General features: G+C 43.3%; 1 protein-coding gene across 1 annotated transcript; it reads right to left on the minus strand.

Annotated features, from left to right (window-relative positions):
• Positions 1–2,943: 2,943 nt before the first annotated feature.
• Positions 2,944–3,873, minus strand: LOC133764340 (olfactory receptor 4B1-like). Its single transcript, XM_062198008.1, has one exon. It carries the CDS (start codon positions 3,871–3,873, stop codon positions 2,944–2,946), a length of 930 nt encoding a protein of 309 aa, XP_062053992.1.
• Between the last annotated feature and the right edge of the window lie 10,338 nt (positions 3,874–14,211).

Raw genomic sequence — 14,211 nt, forward strand, 5'->3', positions numbered from 1 at the left:
TTCTTTCAAATGAACATTAACAAAATATAAAAACATTCAATATAAAAGATGATGAGAAGGCTTTGTTACAGTCGACATTTATTTTACAAATATTAATTGAATACCTAAGATGTGCCAGGTAGTGTGCTAGGCACTCAAAAGCAATTAAGCAATAGAGATTGCTTAGCCCAAAGAAATCTCAAAACAAAAGGTGGAACTGACTTCAGATGCTTGAAATCTTTTGAGGTATAATCCAGGCTTATTTGTGAGCAGCTCTAACAGGACAGAAAGAAAGCTGATGTGGTCAGGGATGCAAATGTCACACATAAGAACATTACTGAGCAAAACGGATAATGATGGTGATGATGATGGTGATGGTGATATGTACTGAGCGTCATGCTATTTGCACCATGTTCTTTTTCTTAATATTTATTTATTTTATATTTTATTTGAAAGTCAGAGTTACAGAGAGAGAGAGAGGTCTTCCATCCAATTGGTTCACTCCCCAGATGGCTGCAACAGCTGGAGCTGTACTGATCCAAAGCCAGGAGCCAGGAGCTTCCTCCAGGTCTCCCATGTGGGTGCAGGGGCCCAAGGATTTGGGCCATCTTCTACTGCTTACCCAGGCCATAGCAGAGAGCTGGATTGGAAGTGGAGCTGCTGGGATAGAACCGGTGCCCATATGGGATGCCGGCACTATAGGTGGCAGCTTTACCCTCTATGCCACAGCGCTGGCCCTACCATGTTCTTTTCTAAAACACTTAAATGTATATGATCTAATTAAAACACAAAATATTATGAGCTTATAATTTCAACAGCCTCAATAAATTTCTGCAAAAAATAATTGTCCAGAAAAATTGAATGGCTTTTGATATTGGGTAGTGGCTGACAACTGGAAAAAACTAATGCATTTCGGAGTTTGAACTCTTAAAATTGTAACAGGAAGAAATGTGCTCCCCACCATGAAAGTACTAAAGAAGAATCTATAAGTGTGAGTATACCAAGGACTGCACAAGGCCTAAGGGTTGTTTAGTCAACAAGTATTCGTGAAGCATCTACTATGTGCATGATATGTAGAGCTTCAAAGAAGCAGCAGCAGCAGAGAGTGCTGCCATAGAGAGCTAACAGGCTAACAAGAGAGAAACACATGCAAAATAATTACACTCAAAGTGGCAGGGCCATGATGTAGTGGAAAAGTGAAATGGCTTTGGAAAAGCATCACAGGTCAAGCCACAGCGAAGGGAGATACCGAAGATCTGGTAACTGAAGTCTTAATAGATGTATAGAATTTTGCCATAGAAAAAAGAGAATAAGTCACGCCAAGCCCAAAAGCAGCATTTTCTCAAGGATTAGTGTTGGTCAGTGACAGCCGTTATAGGGAACAGCAGGGCAGGTGAGGAAGTTTTCCTGATGCCTGTGTTAATCAGCTTTGCATTACAACAACAAAACACCAGACACACCAGACCACTTTCTTGAGAAGAGGAGGTTTATTTAGCTCACAGACTTGGAGGGTTAGGGTCATGGTACTGCATTGATTCAGTCCTGGTGAGGACCTTGTGGTGAATGGCAGCTGATGGAGCACACACGGGGGCTTGGGGAGGGGGGAGACCACACACAAACCAGGAAGCAGATAAATATGGGAGGCACCAGATTTGTTCTATCATAGCAATCCTCACCAGAGAACACCCCCAGTGACCCAAGCACCTCCGGTTAGGCCCTGCTTCCCAATACCACCACCCTGGAATCCAAGCCTCAAATCATAATGGGCCCAAAGGAGACATTCAAATTATATCCAAACCTTAGCAATACCTTTAAAACCACTATTCACCTAAATGTTCAGCTGGTATCTACAGGAGAAAGGGGAAAGGCCTTAAAGCTTATAGCTTCCCTGTGATGTTTCATCCATCTGCCAGGGAAGCTGCAGGCATTCTTCTACATAATCCTCAAGAAGAGGGGAATGGTGCAGTGTAAATCCAATGCCAACGTGTATACCTCCAGATCTAACAACAGACATTTTTCAAATATTTACCATATAGTTCGTGAACATGTGGGACAGTGGGGTGACGTGGAGACTCTGAGAGGTGAACCAACATACACTCAGACTGTCTCATTCCTCCTCACTAAGAAGCACTAAGAAGAATGAGAAGGTAAGGATTTGGCATGAACACATCGAGTAAGCTGCAGGGGTCCAGAGTAGAAATATGCTTAGCCTCCCCTTTGTACTTTCACTTTGGCCAATATGTATATTCCAACATCATAAAAGACACATAATGCTTCCCTTTTTGTGAAAATATTTGACTTCATCTTTCACCCAAGAGATAGAACCAACATTACTTTGATATTATTTTTTGTGGGTCTTGGGCATTCTGTGAGAGCCCAAAAAGACTTATGGACCATCTCTTGCATCAATATGTCACAAGAACCGAATTTGCTCTGGGGGCTTTGCTAGTGCTCATGGAGATGATCTATGGTAGACAATGCCAAGACTGATGAGAAGAAAAAACCTGAGTCTGTAATTTTTCAGACACATTTCCAGATAAGATCCTTTTCAATGAAATACAGGTTGTTATCATGAGAGAAGGTGGGAAAATATGAAAGAAAGAAGGAAGGGAGAAAGAGGGGATGAGGGAGCTATTAGGGAGGGAGGGAAAGAGGGAGGCGTTCAGTCTACAGAACATTTGTCAAAATGTTCTCTCTTGCACTTGCCCCTAGGTTTCAGGCTTCAGGTTACCCAAATTCATGACATTGTTGGATAGCATGTAGATAGTCAAGTTCCATAAGATTTAACAATTTTACCCTACTTCAGCTCTTCATACAATATACGAGGACACCTTAGCTACTGATCACAAGAGCAATAACATTAAATCCTTATATTTGCTCTTGAATTTCCCACTGAAGTCAAAGTCCATTTCAAGAACAGAAAACACTTTATCACTTATCACTTTGTATCACTGAGCTCTCCTTTCACTCCACCCCTGCATGCTCCGTTTTGCCACACAACCTCCTCACAGCAGTTTTGACCTCTGCATTTCTGAGTGTGTAGATGATGGGGTTCAGCATGGGGGTGATGACCGTGTAGAACACAGCCACCAGTTTGTCCTCAGTGAAGGAGGAGGAGGGCCGCATGTAGAGGAAGATGGCAGGTCCAAAGAACAGGACGACCACGGTGATGTGAGAGGCACAGGTGGAGAGGGCTTTGCGCCTGCCCTCTGCGGAATGCTTCCTCAAGTTGAACAGGATGACAACATAGGAAGACAACAAGAAGAGGAAGGAGAAGACAGAGAATAACCCACTATTGACCAATATAATCGCTCCTTCTACAAAGGTGTCAGTGCAGGCGATCTTGAATAAGGGATGGAGGTCACAGAAGTAGTGGTCAATCACATTGGGACCACAGAAGGGCAACTGGACAGCAACAAGGATCTGAACCATAGAGTGAATGATGCCCCCCAGCCAGGAACCAGACACCAGAAGGTGACACACAGGCCGGCTCATAATGACTGTATAGTACAGGGGTCTGCAGATGGCCACATAGCGGTCATAGGCCATCACTGTGAGCAAGAGGATCTCGGTGACCCCAAAGAAATGGAAGAAGAATATTTGGGCTAGACAGCCCTGCAGGGAGATGGTTTTGATCTTGGTGAGTAAATCAGTGAGGAATTTCGGGACGATAATAGAGGAGTAGCTGATCTCCACCAAGGACAGGTAGCCAAGGAAGAAGTACATGGGAGAACGAAGGTTCTTACTGACACTAACTGTCAGGACGATGAGGCCATTGCCCACCACCGTGGCCAGGTACACAGGAAGAAACACCACGAAGCATGCTCTCTGTACCTCAGGATCCTGGAAAAGGCCATTGAAAATAAATTCAGTCACATTACTTGTACTGGCCATGGGTTTAGTTCAGGCGTGCTCTGTGCTGGGTAGTGGTAAGCCTGCAATAAAACAAACAATGCTTCTAACACCGATTCACCTCCTGTATAGCTCTTTAGAGAGTGTAAACCATGTAATAATCACTCATTTGGCCAGTAGGTACTCATTCAGCACTAAATATTAGCAATCTAACACTTTATATTATTATATTTTTATTAATTTTATTATTAGAATATTACGCTTTGGAGAATTGGTTATTTGCAGAAGATCACACAGAAATGCTGAATCCTGTGATTCAGATCAGTCTTTCTTTCAGTTCAGGGCTCTTTCTAATTCACCACACAAGATTCTTTTTTTTTTTTTTTTTTTTTTTTTGACAGGCAGAGTGGACAGTGAGAGAGAGAGACAGAGAGAAAGGTCTTCCTTTTGCTGTTGGTTCACCCTCCAATGGCCGCCGCAGTTGGCGCGCTGCGGCCGGCGCACCGCGCTGATCCGATGGCAGGAGCCAGGTGCTTCTCCTGGTCTCCCATGGGGTGCAGGACCCAAGCACTTGGGACACCCTCCACTGCACTCCCTGGCCACAGCAGAGGGCTGGCCTGGAAGAGGGGCAACCGGAACAGAATCCGGTGCCCCCACCGGGACTAGAACCCGGTGTGCCGGCGCCGCAAGGCGGAGGATTAGCCTAGTGAGCCGCGGCGCCGGCCACCACACAAGATTCTTAATTAAAGAGTGGGGATAAGAGAGGAAGGAGGAGGAAGGGTAGGAGCATGAGCGGGAGGGAAGGTAGGATGAGAGATATCACTATGTTCCTAAGTCTGTATATATGAATTACAGGATATCTGTTTACCTTAAATTAAAAAATTAAAAAGCTTCTTAACTCTGGGAGCCGTTCAAGTGACTAGCCTATGTGTATTATCTCCATTGCATTTTCATAGCATACTCCCCCTGGGAATCCCCCGACACAATTCTGTCAGTTTTTATATTTCCTCCACCTGTGCCTAAGGGAATGCCTTGATCTGGCTACTATTGCTGCTAACTAAAGGCCACAGACGAGGTAATTTATAAAGAAAGGAGATTTAGTTACCTCACTGTTTTAAGGCTGGGGAATCCAAGAGCACCCATCAGCATCTGCTCGGCATCCGGTGAGGGCCCTCCTGCCTGGCCATGGCATAAGGAGGGCATCAGAGGTCGACTCAGAGCAAGCATGCCAGAGAGAGCTCCCTCCTACAACAAAGCTGCTTTCTGAATAACCCATTAGCCCACCAATGGGCTAACCCATTCATGAGGACAGAACTTTCATGGCCCAATCACCTCCCAGGTTCCACCACCAAATGTAAATGACTTTGGGGTTCAATTCCCCACACATAAATTCTGGGGCCACATCCAAGCCATAGCAAGAAATTATCCTCTCACTGAGATCTCTTCCTTTCCAGCAGGTCATCTGTTCTACTTTCTTTCCTCAATGGTTTCAATCCTCAACAGATTGTGGGTTTCTCCTTCAGATAATCAGTTTTTAAATTGTTATTTAACAGTATCTGTCCCACATGCAATGTATTTTAATGTATGCCCTACATACAATGTGACTCTGACTCAGAAACATATAATTATATACATCTTCAATGTTTAGATAATTATATACAGGAATTTATCACATAAAAATTGAAATAAGGAAGAATATTCAAAAGATGATGTCAGGAAAGTTGGTTCACCATTTGGGAAAAAACTGCCACTCAAAATTTAACATTTTGCTTCTAACAAAATAAATTCTAGGGGTTAACACTGTGGTACAGTAGGTTAAGCCTCTGCCTGTGGTGCCAGCATCCCATATGGACACCAGCTCAAGTCCCAGCTTCTCCACTTCCAATCTAGCTCCTGCTAATGACCTGAGAAAGCAGCTGAAGATGGCCCAAATGCTTGGGCCCCTGTACCCCCCTTAGGAGACCTGGATGAAGCTCCTGGCTCTTGGCTTTGGATCAGCCCAGCTCCAACCATATTGGCCATTTGGGGAGTGAACCAGCAGATGGAAAACCTCTCTCTGTGTCTCTCCTTCTCTCTGTCTGTAATTCTGCCTATCAAATAAATAATTAATCTTTTTTAAAAAAATCATCAAATCTCAAAATGTCAATTTCACTCCCATAGATTACCTTTAAAAAATAAATAAATTCTAAACTGTAGACTTAGAAGTAAAATGTAAATCGTTAAAGAACTATAAACAGTTAATATTATTATCTTTGGGAGGTAGAAAAACCTGGCATCAACGTTCAAATTTGACCACACAAAGAACAAACTTCTGAACAAGAACCAAAAAAGCATAAAAAAGGCATTACCAAAGTGACACATGGGAAAAACACTAAAACACATATACAAATGCTTAATAACTGCAATATTTTATAAATCTAAATCCGTAAGATGTATACATGCATTTCAGTAGAAAATGTATAAAGCATAAAAATAGGTCATTCATGAAAATATAAGTAAAAAAGATCAATACCCAAGTATTGATCAATACCCAAGTATTAAGCCTCTTTAACAGACAAAGCAATGCCCATAAAAGATACTACATATTTCCCAAAAAAAGTTTATTTAATGAGTACAAATTTCATAAGTGCAACTTTAGGAATAGAGTGATGCTTCCCACGATACCCACACTCCCACCCCACCTCCTCCTCCCTCTCCCTTCCCAGTCCTATTCTTCATTAAGGAAAAAAAAAACTGTTCCTCAACAGTCAAGACAAGGGCTGTTCAAGTCATCGCTTCTCAAAGTGTCAATTTCACTTCTACAGCTTTCCTTTTAGGTGCTCTGTTAGTAAATATACACTACTTTTAACTAAAAGTATCTAAGTGATACTAGATGAGTTAGTGAGAGTGAGATGGCAAGGATGAGACTTAAGGTTAGAGCTAGCACCACGCCCTGTTGTAGAAGTGAGAATCAGTACATTCTGAGGAGCAAACGGATACCATATATCCAATGTCTACACTTCTACCTCCACTAAAATACCCCATGGACATGCTGGTTAAATCTACAAGTGTAGGAGGCAGTGGAGTGCTGGAGACAACTCAAGTGAGATTCCCATGCATCTTTTACCAACTCCATGCTCAGCGATGTCACACTGGGAGGTTGAAATCAGCTAAGGCGGGAGTAGTTGCACATGGGAAGCCAGAAAACACTACAAATCAGAGTTCTTCTTTCACAGAGCCACTATCTAACACTGACCAGCACACTCATTGACGGCAGCTTGGAGGTGAGCATCCCCTCCCATTTCTGATGTTTCCTGCCATGTGCAGAGACACAGACTAAGATAGCACTTCCAGTCCTCCCTGCCACAGGGGAGAGGAGGGAACTTGGAAGGAGAAACCAGGCAGCCCGGGTGGGCCCTTCATCCTCTCCTCCTCCTCTTGCAGGGAATCGCCCACACAGCACACTTTCTGCTCTTCCTCAGGGGCAGCCTCCGTCTCTGCAGAGTTAGAGCCGGGGCAGTCAGTGGAGCAGGTCCTGTGCTGCCATGACTGAGTGCATGAGCTTGCCTCTCTCGGGGGCTCAGTTTCGGGAATGTCACTTCCAAAACCACCTTCTCTATCGATAACAAAGACAATGTTTTACCGCCACTCCAATACCACATTTCTGAATTGGTTCAGCATTCATATAGGGAAGATTATGGGCTCTCATCATTAAATGATGTCTTCACAGTAGGATTTTCAAAGGAGAGGAAAATCAAGCTGAATGTCTACCAAAGCTATCATAAACTTTTGCCTACCCAAACAGGAGTCACAGCCGTTGACTTTCTTGGGGAGATGATCCACTATGGGACAAAAAGTAGAAGGAAGCATCTTATACAAGGAAAAGGGATCAACCATTGAGTAGGTAGCTAGAAACTGCCTACTCAAGATATGAGGGTTTCGGCCGGCGCCATGGCTTAACAGGCTAATCCTCCACCTTGCGGCGCCAGCACACCAGGTTCTAGTCCCAGTTGGGGCGCCGGATTCTATCCCAGTTGCCCCTCTTCCAGGCCAGCTCTCTGCTATGGCCCGGGAAGGCAGTGGAGGATGGCCCAAGTCCTTGGGCCCTGCACCCGCATGGGAGACCAGGAGAAGCACCTGGGTCCTGGCTTCGGATCAGCGCGATGAGCCGGCCACAGTGGCCATTGGAGGGTGAACCAATGGCAAAAAGGAAGACCTTTCTCTCTGTCTCTCTCTCTCTCACTATCCACTCTGCCTGTCCAAAAAAAAAAAAAAAGATATGAGCGTTTCAAAAAAGGTAGGTGAGGCAGAAAAATGACACCAAAATCCACAGCCAAAATAAGTAGTGTTGCTAAATTCATCATTGTATACCCATTCTACTAGGGGCAGCAATGTGGATACCACGCACCCAGGATCATCAGGAATATCTCAGAACCTTAGAAAATCAGGTGGCTGAGTGGTACAAGATCTTGAGACTTCTCAAGAATCACCTTTTACCACCGCTCACCCAGGAGCCTAAAAAAGGGACTTGCACAAAGGTTAGGGTTGCAGTTGATAGGACAAAGGGATGAAGTCCCAGGAGACCTGCAGGCAATGTGAACTATAAAATACTATAATGACACCACCACCATCCTCCAAACTGCCCATACTTGGACTTTCTTTTTTTTTTTTTTTTTTTTTTTGACAGGCAGAGTGGACAGTGAGAGACAGAGACAGAGAGAAAGGTCTTCCTTTTTGCCATTGGTTCACCCTCCAATGGCCGCTGCAGCCAGTGCGCTGCGGCCGGCGCATCGCACTGATCTGAAGCCAGGAGCCAGGTGCTTCTCCTGGTCTCCCATGGGTTGCAGGGCCCAAGCACTTGGGCCATCCTGCACTGCACTCCCGGGCCACAGCAGAGAGCTGTACTGGAAGAGAGGCAACCGGGACAGAATCTGGCGCCCCAACCAGGACTAGAACCCGGTGTGCCGGCACTGCAAGGCGGAGGATTAGCCTGTTGAGCCACAGCGCTGGCCCATACTTGGACTTTCAATGTCATATTTGACTCATGTTTCTCTTTGATTTCCCAACTCCAATCCATCATCACATCCCATTCCTTTGACCTTTAAACCATCTCCTCCTTTCGTCTGCATTCTTGCTGCCATCCCCTGCTCATGTGCTGTCAGCTGATGCCTAAATGACCAAAGCCTCTTGGTCTCAGAGTGCCTGTCCCATCCATACCGCACACTCTAGACAGATTATTTCTTCTTAGCCCCTTTTTCCCTCCAATCCCTCTGCTGCTTAGGCATAACCAAGGCAACATCAAATTCCTCCAACTCAATATTAAAGACATTCATGGTCTGCGTCTCTACACTGTTTCACCCACCTCCTCCAGAGAATTTCAGCTCATCTCTGTTAAAGTCGGGGTCCTCTCCCCATCCCAGAAGCTCAGCTTTCTTCTTCCCATGGCAGAGCCCTCATTCACTGGAAATTATCTGTCCTAGACTCTTCCAGTCCTGCCCACCTTCCAAGCCCAATTCCCCTCCTGTTTGTTTCATGGACATTGTCTTTATTACTCCAACTCATAATGTGTCTTCCCTTCTCTGAAAATTGGAAAAATATTCTACTCATCTTCCATAAATACAAACTTGATCATGCTATTTCCCAACCCAAAGTCTGCCAACACCCCCATGGCTCACACATGAATTCCAATGTCCTCAGCATGGAGTTCAAGGCCCTTCTGGAACTGGTCATTGCCTATCTTTGCACTCTGATTGTCCTTCCCTAAGTGAATGCTATGCAGCTACATTCTAACCTAAAGTATTCTCTCTCCCCTTTCTGTGTGGTAGTTCTTCCTTCTGATTTGCATGAAGAACCTCCCTACCACAGCAGTAATGTACTCTCTCCTCTGTGTTCCATGATATTTTACCATACCTTTTCATAGCAATGAACAGTTTATCATTGTAGCTTCTGTGACTATATTCTCCACAAAGAAATACACTCTTCCAGCATTCAAAATTATGTTCACTATTTTTCTTAAATATTTTTTAATAATTTTATTTTTGGTTGATAGCAATAGCTAATGTTTCCATTGTACTTAATATAGGCCACACACTTTATGAGTGCTCCACACACATTAATTCATTCCACTCTCACAACAAACTTGTGGTAGTGTGTAATTATTATCCCGCTTTTTAATATATGGGGAAACAGCAGCACAGAGAGGTGAATTAACTTGCCTAAGGTTGCACATCTGTGGATACAAGATTTGAAATCAGACACCCTAACCATAGGTCCTGTGCTCTTTAACCACAGCCACATACCATCTGTGTGTATGGGGTATGTACATAACATTAAATGCAGAGTTAAAATTAAATGTCTTTGTTTAGTAGTCAAATGTGCATTATCTTCCTACATGAACACTATTTGAGCTTGAACTCAACCTAATTTTAATCTCATTCAGAGATAAAAGGAGAATTGTATAGGATCCAGTTTTTCCAGGCTTTATGCCCAAGAGGAAGAATGCCTGATAAATTTCATCTTTGAAAACTCCTTTTTCTTCCTCTTTCATCTCTGTCTTTTCTGTATTAACCCTCTCTTTGCCACTCCCACTCACACGTTCCCACTGTGTTGCAGACTTGCCTGGCAAGAAAATATCCTCTCTCCTCGCAGTACTGCTCACACTCAAGCATGGGAAGAAAATGTGACTAAAATATAAAAACCTAGTTCAGCAAAGGAACGCGTAGACTCTGCCACAGGTCACTTGCTGGGCTCTGAGCCACACCTTAACAACACAACAGAGACAGTGGCTAGAGAAAACTGAGGGAGAGCTTGGTGCACCAGCATCACTGATCTCAGAGAGGAGAAGTGGAACCTCTATCCCAATCACGTGTTCACACTTACTAACCCCCAAATGACCCTCCACAGAATAACAAAACCATAAGGGACTTTAAAATCATCAAATTGTCTGTGATATATCTATCACAATCAGAATTATGAATTTAATTCACTCCTACTCTAAGAAAATCATCAAACTCAACCATCTCTTTTTACAAATGAGCACTTGAAGCTCAAAGAGAAGCATTAACTTTACCAACACCCTGAGACAGCTTAGAAGCTTTGTGCCTTTCTTCTATTCATATCACCCACCTTTAGATCAGATAAACTGCTGTGGTTTTCTTCTGCCTTGAAACAAGGAATTGAACCAGACGGATGTCAGATCCACTCCAGTGTCTCCCATTCAGCATGAAGTTAGCCATCTGGTGGAATAGGTCATTACTCAGGGAGGTGGTCTGGCTTGGGGAAATTGGGATGAGATGGAGCACTGGTCACCATTCTGGGAACCCTGCTCCTTGAACAAGCAAAGTCCCTGGATGTATAGTACCCACCCAGGTGATTTCTCACTGAAGGTTCCAAAAGAACAAGTCCAGTTCACACTCAGCTAAGCCACTTTGAGAAAGATGCTGAAAAGGAGATAGATTTTACTCTAAGTCCCTCTGCTTATAGAGGAGGTTACAGAAAAAGAGAGAGATGAGAGAGGCTAATTGGCTTCCCCAAGCGATACTCTAGCTATTTGCCAGATTACTAAATTCAGAAACCAGTGCTCTTTCGACAATGTTGGGCTGCCTTCTGATGGTACAGGGTGGTGGTTCCTGTTGAGTTTCAAGGATCATACCTTATCATTATCACCAAATCACCAACAGTCTTGGGAACATTTAGAGTACAAGCAGATGATGTCTAAAATAAACCATTCAAAAAAAGGAAGTGTTGATTATTTGTTTCAGGCTAATATTTGGATTTCTAATATCTCAGAAATACACAAAAGTCATAGGTAGCAGCAAACCTAGAGAATGTAAGATCCTGTTCTAGGGTAGAAAATCTATCAACCACTCAAAGTCCAAAGATTGTGATTAAAAGCTGAGATCTCTGAACTATTTAAAATAAATGAAGCCACAAACATTGCCAAGGGACCAGCTTCCTCATGGAATTTCCTTTCTCTAGAGTGAAACCTTGCCAAATAAATTATGACTTGAGGAAACTTTAAAAATAAGTTTTAATTTCCTTGGTGAGGTTTCCTTCAAGTTTTTGCAGCCAATACAAGGGTGTAAAAGAAGAAAGTTGAAGGTAAGGCCTTAAGAGAGATTTCTGCCCAGACTTGACTGAGAATAAAGGCCTAAGTTAAGGGAGAAGACAAGAGGACTGGGTAGGGAGCCAGGACACCTGAGCACCAACTCAGGGTCAGTTAATTATCTGATGTCATTTCTCCTCTCCACTTACCAGTCTTCCCTGTCTCACTTTCTATATAAAATGACAACTAACTGATTATCTTCACAGTAGCTTCTAACTCTAATATTTACATATTCATGTGCAATATTCACGTATAAAAGCACTTCGTTTTTTGTTTCTGTTTCCCCATCAATGATGATAGTAGTCACAAGCATAATTAGGATGAGAATTTCTTCCAAAAGATATGGTACTCATCCTTTCATTCATTCACCCATTCATTCATTCAACAATAGTATCGAGTCCTATTATATACATGAAGCACTTTTCTAGGAACTAAAATTTTGGCAATGAGAACACAAAGTCTTTATTTTCATGCAGGTTACAGACTTGTTATCCTTTGCAGGACATAAAGGAAATAAAGACGGACAATAAACAAATAAAACACGATATGCAAGTCAGATAGTAATAGTCTTAGGCGAAAAATAGCAAAACAGTTTAAAGGCAAAAGGAACTGCCAGTGAATATCATTTTATGTAAGTTGGTTATTAAAGACCGCTCTTGCCAGGATGTCAAGCTGCTTTCTTAGAAAAATAAAGGAGGGAGCTGACACGATGGCTCACTTGGTTAATCCTCTGCCTTGCGGCACTGGCATCCCATATGAGTGCCGGGTTCTAGTCCCGGTTGCTCCTCTTCCAGTCCAGCTCTCTGCTGTGGCCCTGGAGGGCAGTGGAGGATGGCCCAAGTGCTTGGGCCCTGCACCCACATGGGAGACCAAGAGGAAGCACCTAGCTCCTGGCTTCAGATTGGCGCAGTGCCGGCCATAGCCATTTGGGGAGTGAACCAATGGAAGGAAGACCTTTCTCTCTGTCTCTCACTGTCTATGACTCTACCTGTCAAATTAAAAAAAAAGGAAAGAAAAACAAAAGAAAATGGGAAAGACAAGGACACCAGTTAGGAGACCAATGCCATAATTCAGCAAAGAATGATCATGACTCCAGTGAGGATGCCAGCAATGAAGACTTTATGAAGTCAGACTCTGGGAAAATTTTGAAGGCAGAGCTAACAAAATTATCTGACATTTTGATTGAAACAGATACACAGAGAGAAATCAAAGTGTTCTGGTGAGACACAACACTGATGCAAGCTAAACAAAGCAAACCTATTACTCACAAGTAGTTGACAAGGGACAACAGATGTCAGGATTCGTGGTGAATGAGTACCCAAAGCTAAGAATATCTGCCTAGGGTGGATGGCATTTGATTTGTGCACGTTCTGCACCACAGCTGGGGAATACCCAAAATCATACTCCACCCCGGAGTTTCTACTCGGGGGAAGCCTGAATTTCTGAGCTCAGGCATTGCAGGACATCCTTTTCTAGGAGGGATGTGAAAAGAACCTAGAAATTGCATCCCCAACACACTCTACAGTTCTGCTTGAGCACCACAAGCAAGAAAACGGGAAGAGTTGGACTAGCTAAGACTATCCAAAGACTTGTCTGCAACTTGATTTCCAGCAAGTAGAATACCATGTGTTGACATGAGGTTTATGTTTTGTTTCTTTGACTGTTGTTGCTCATGCTGGGAGTTCTCATAGATTCTTTGATCTGTGTCTTGATATCTTTCATTATATTTTAGAAATTCTCAATCATTATCTCTTCATTATTTCTTCTCTATTCCCTCTCTGTTCTCCTCTGAGTTCCATTTTGCCAATGTCAGATGGTTTAACATTGTCCCATAGGTCGCAGATGCTCTGTAGTGAGGGAGAAGAGTGTCTACTCTTTTTCTGCTTGTATTTCACCATACTGACCAACTGTAAGCTCATTCATTCTTTCTTTGTCCAGGCTACTGAAGACACAGTCTAAATGTTCTTCCATCTGTTACCACATTTGTCATGACAGCCAAACTCTGACTTATCTCTTCAGTGGACCTTATGTGACATATTTTACTATCCCTCCCCAAGGCACAATAGAACCTTAATTGTATAGGTATAGGATTCAAGTTTCTCCTTTTTCTCTCCCAGGCCATTCTTTTATTTTGCCTATCCTTTTGGCCTAGTGGATCATCACATGTTGCCTGGAGAAAACAGGCCTCTACCCCAGAGGCCTAAGGCTTTGGTTCTAGTTGTATCACAGATACAACCAGATGCTTCAGTCTCCTGCTCAGCCCCTACTATTTCCCATGAGCACTCAATAAAGAACCT

The sequence above is a fragment of the Lepus europaeus genome, chromosome 7 (genome assembly GCF_033115175.1).
Source record: "Lepus europaeus isolate LE1 chromosome 7, mLepTim1.pri, whole genome shotgun sequence".
NCBI classification, from domain to species: domain Eukaryota; kingdom Metazoa; phylum Chordata; class Mammalia; order Lagomorpha; family Leporidae; genus Lepus; species Lepus europaeus.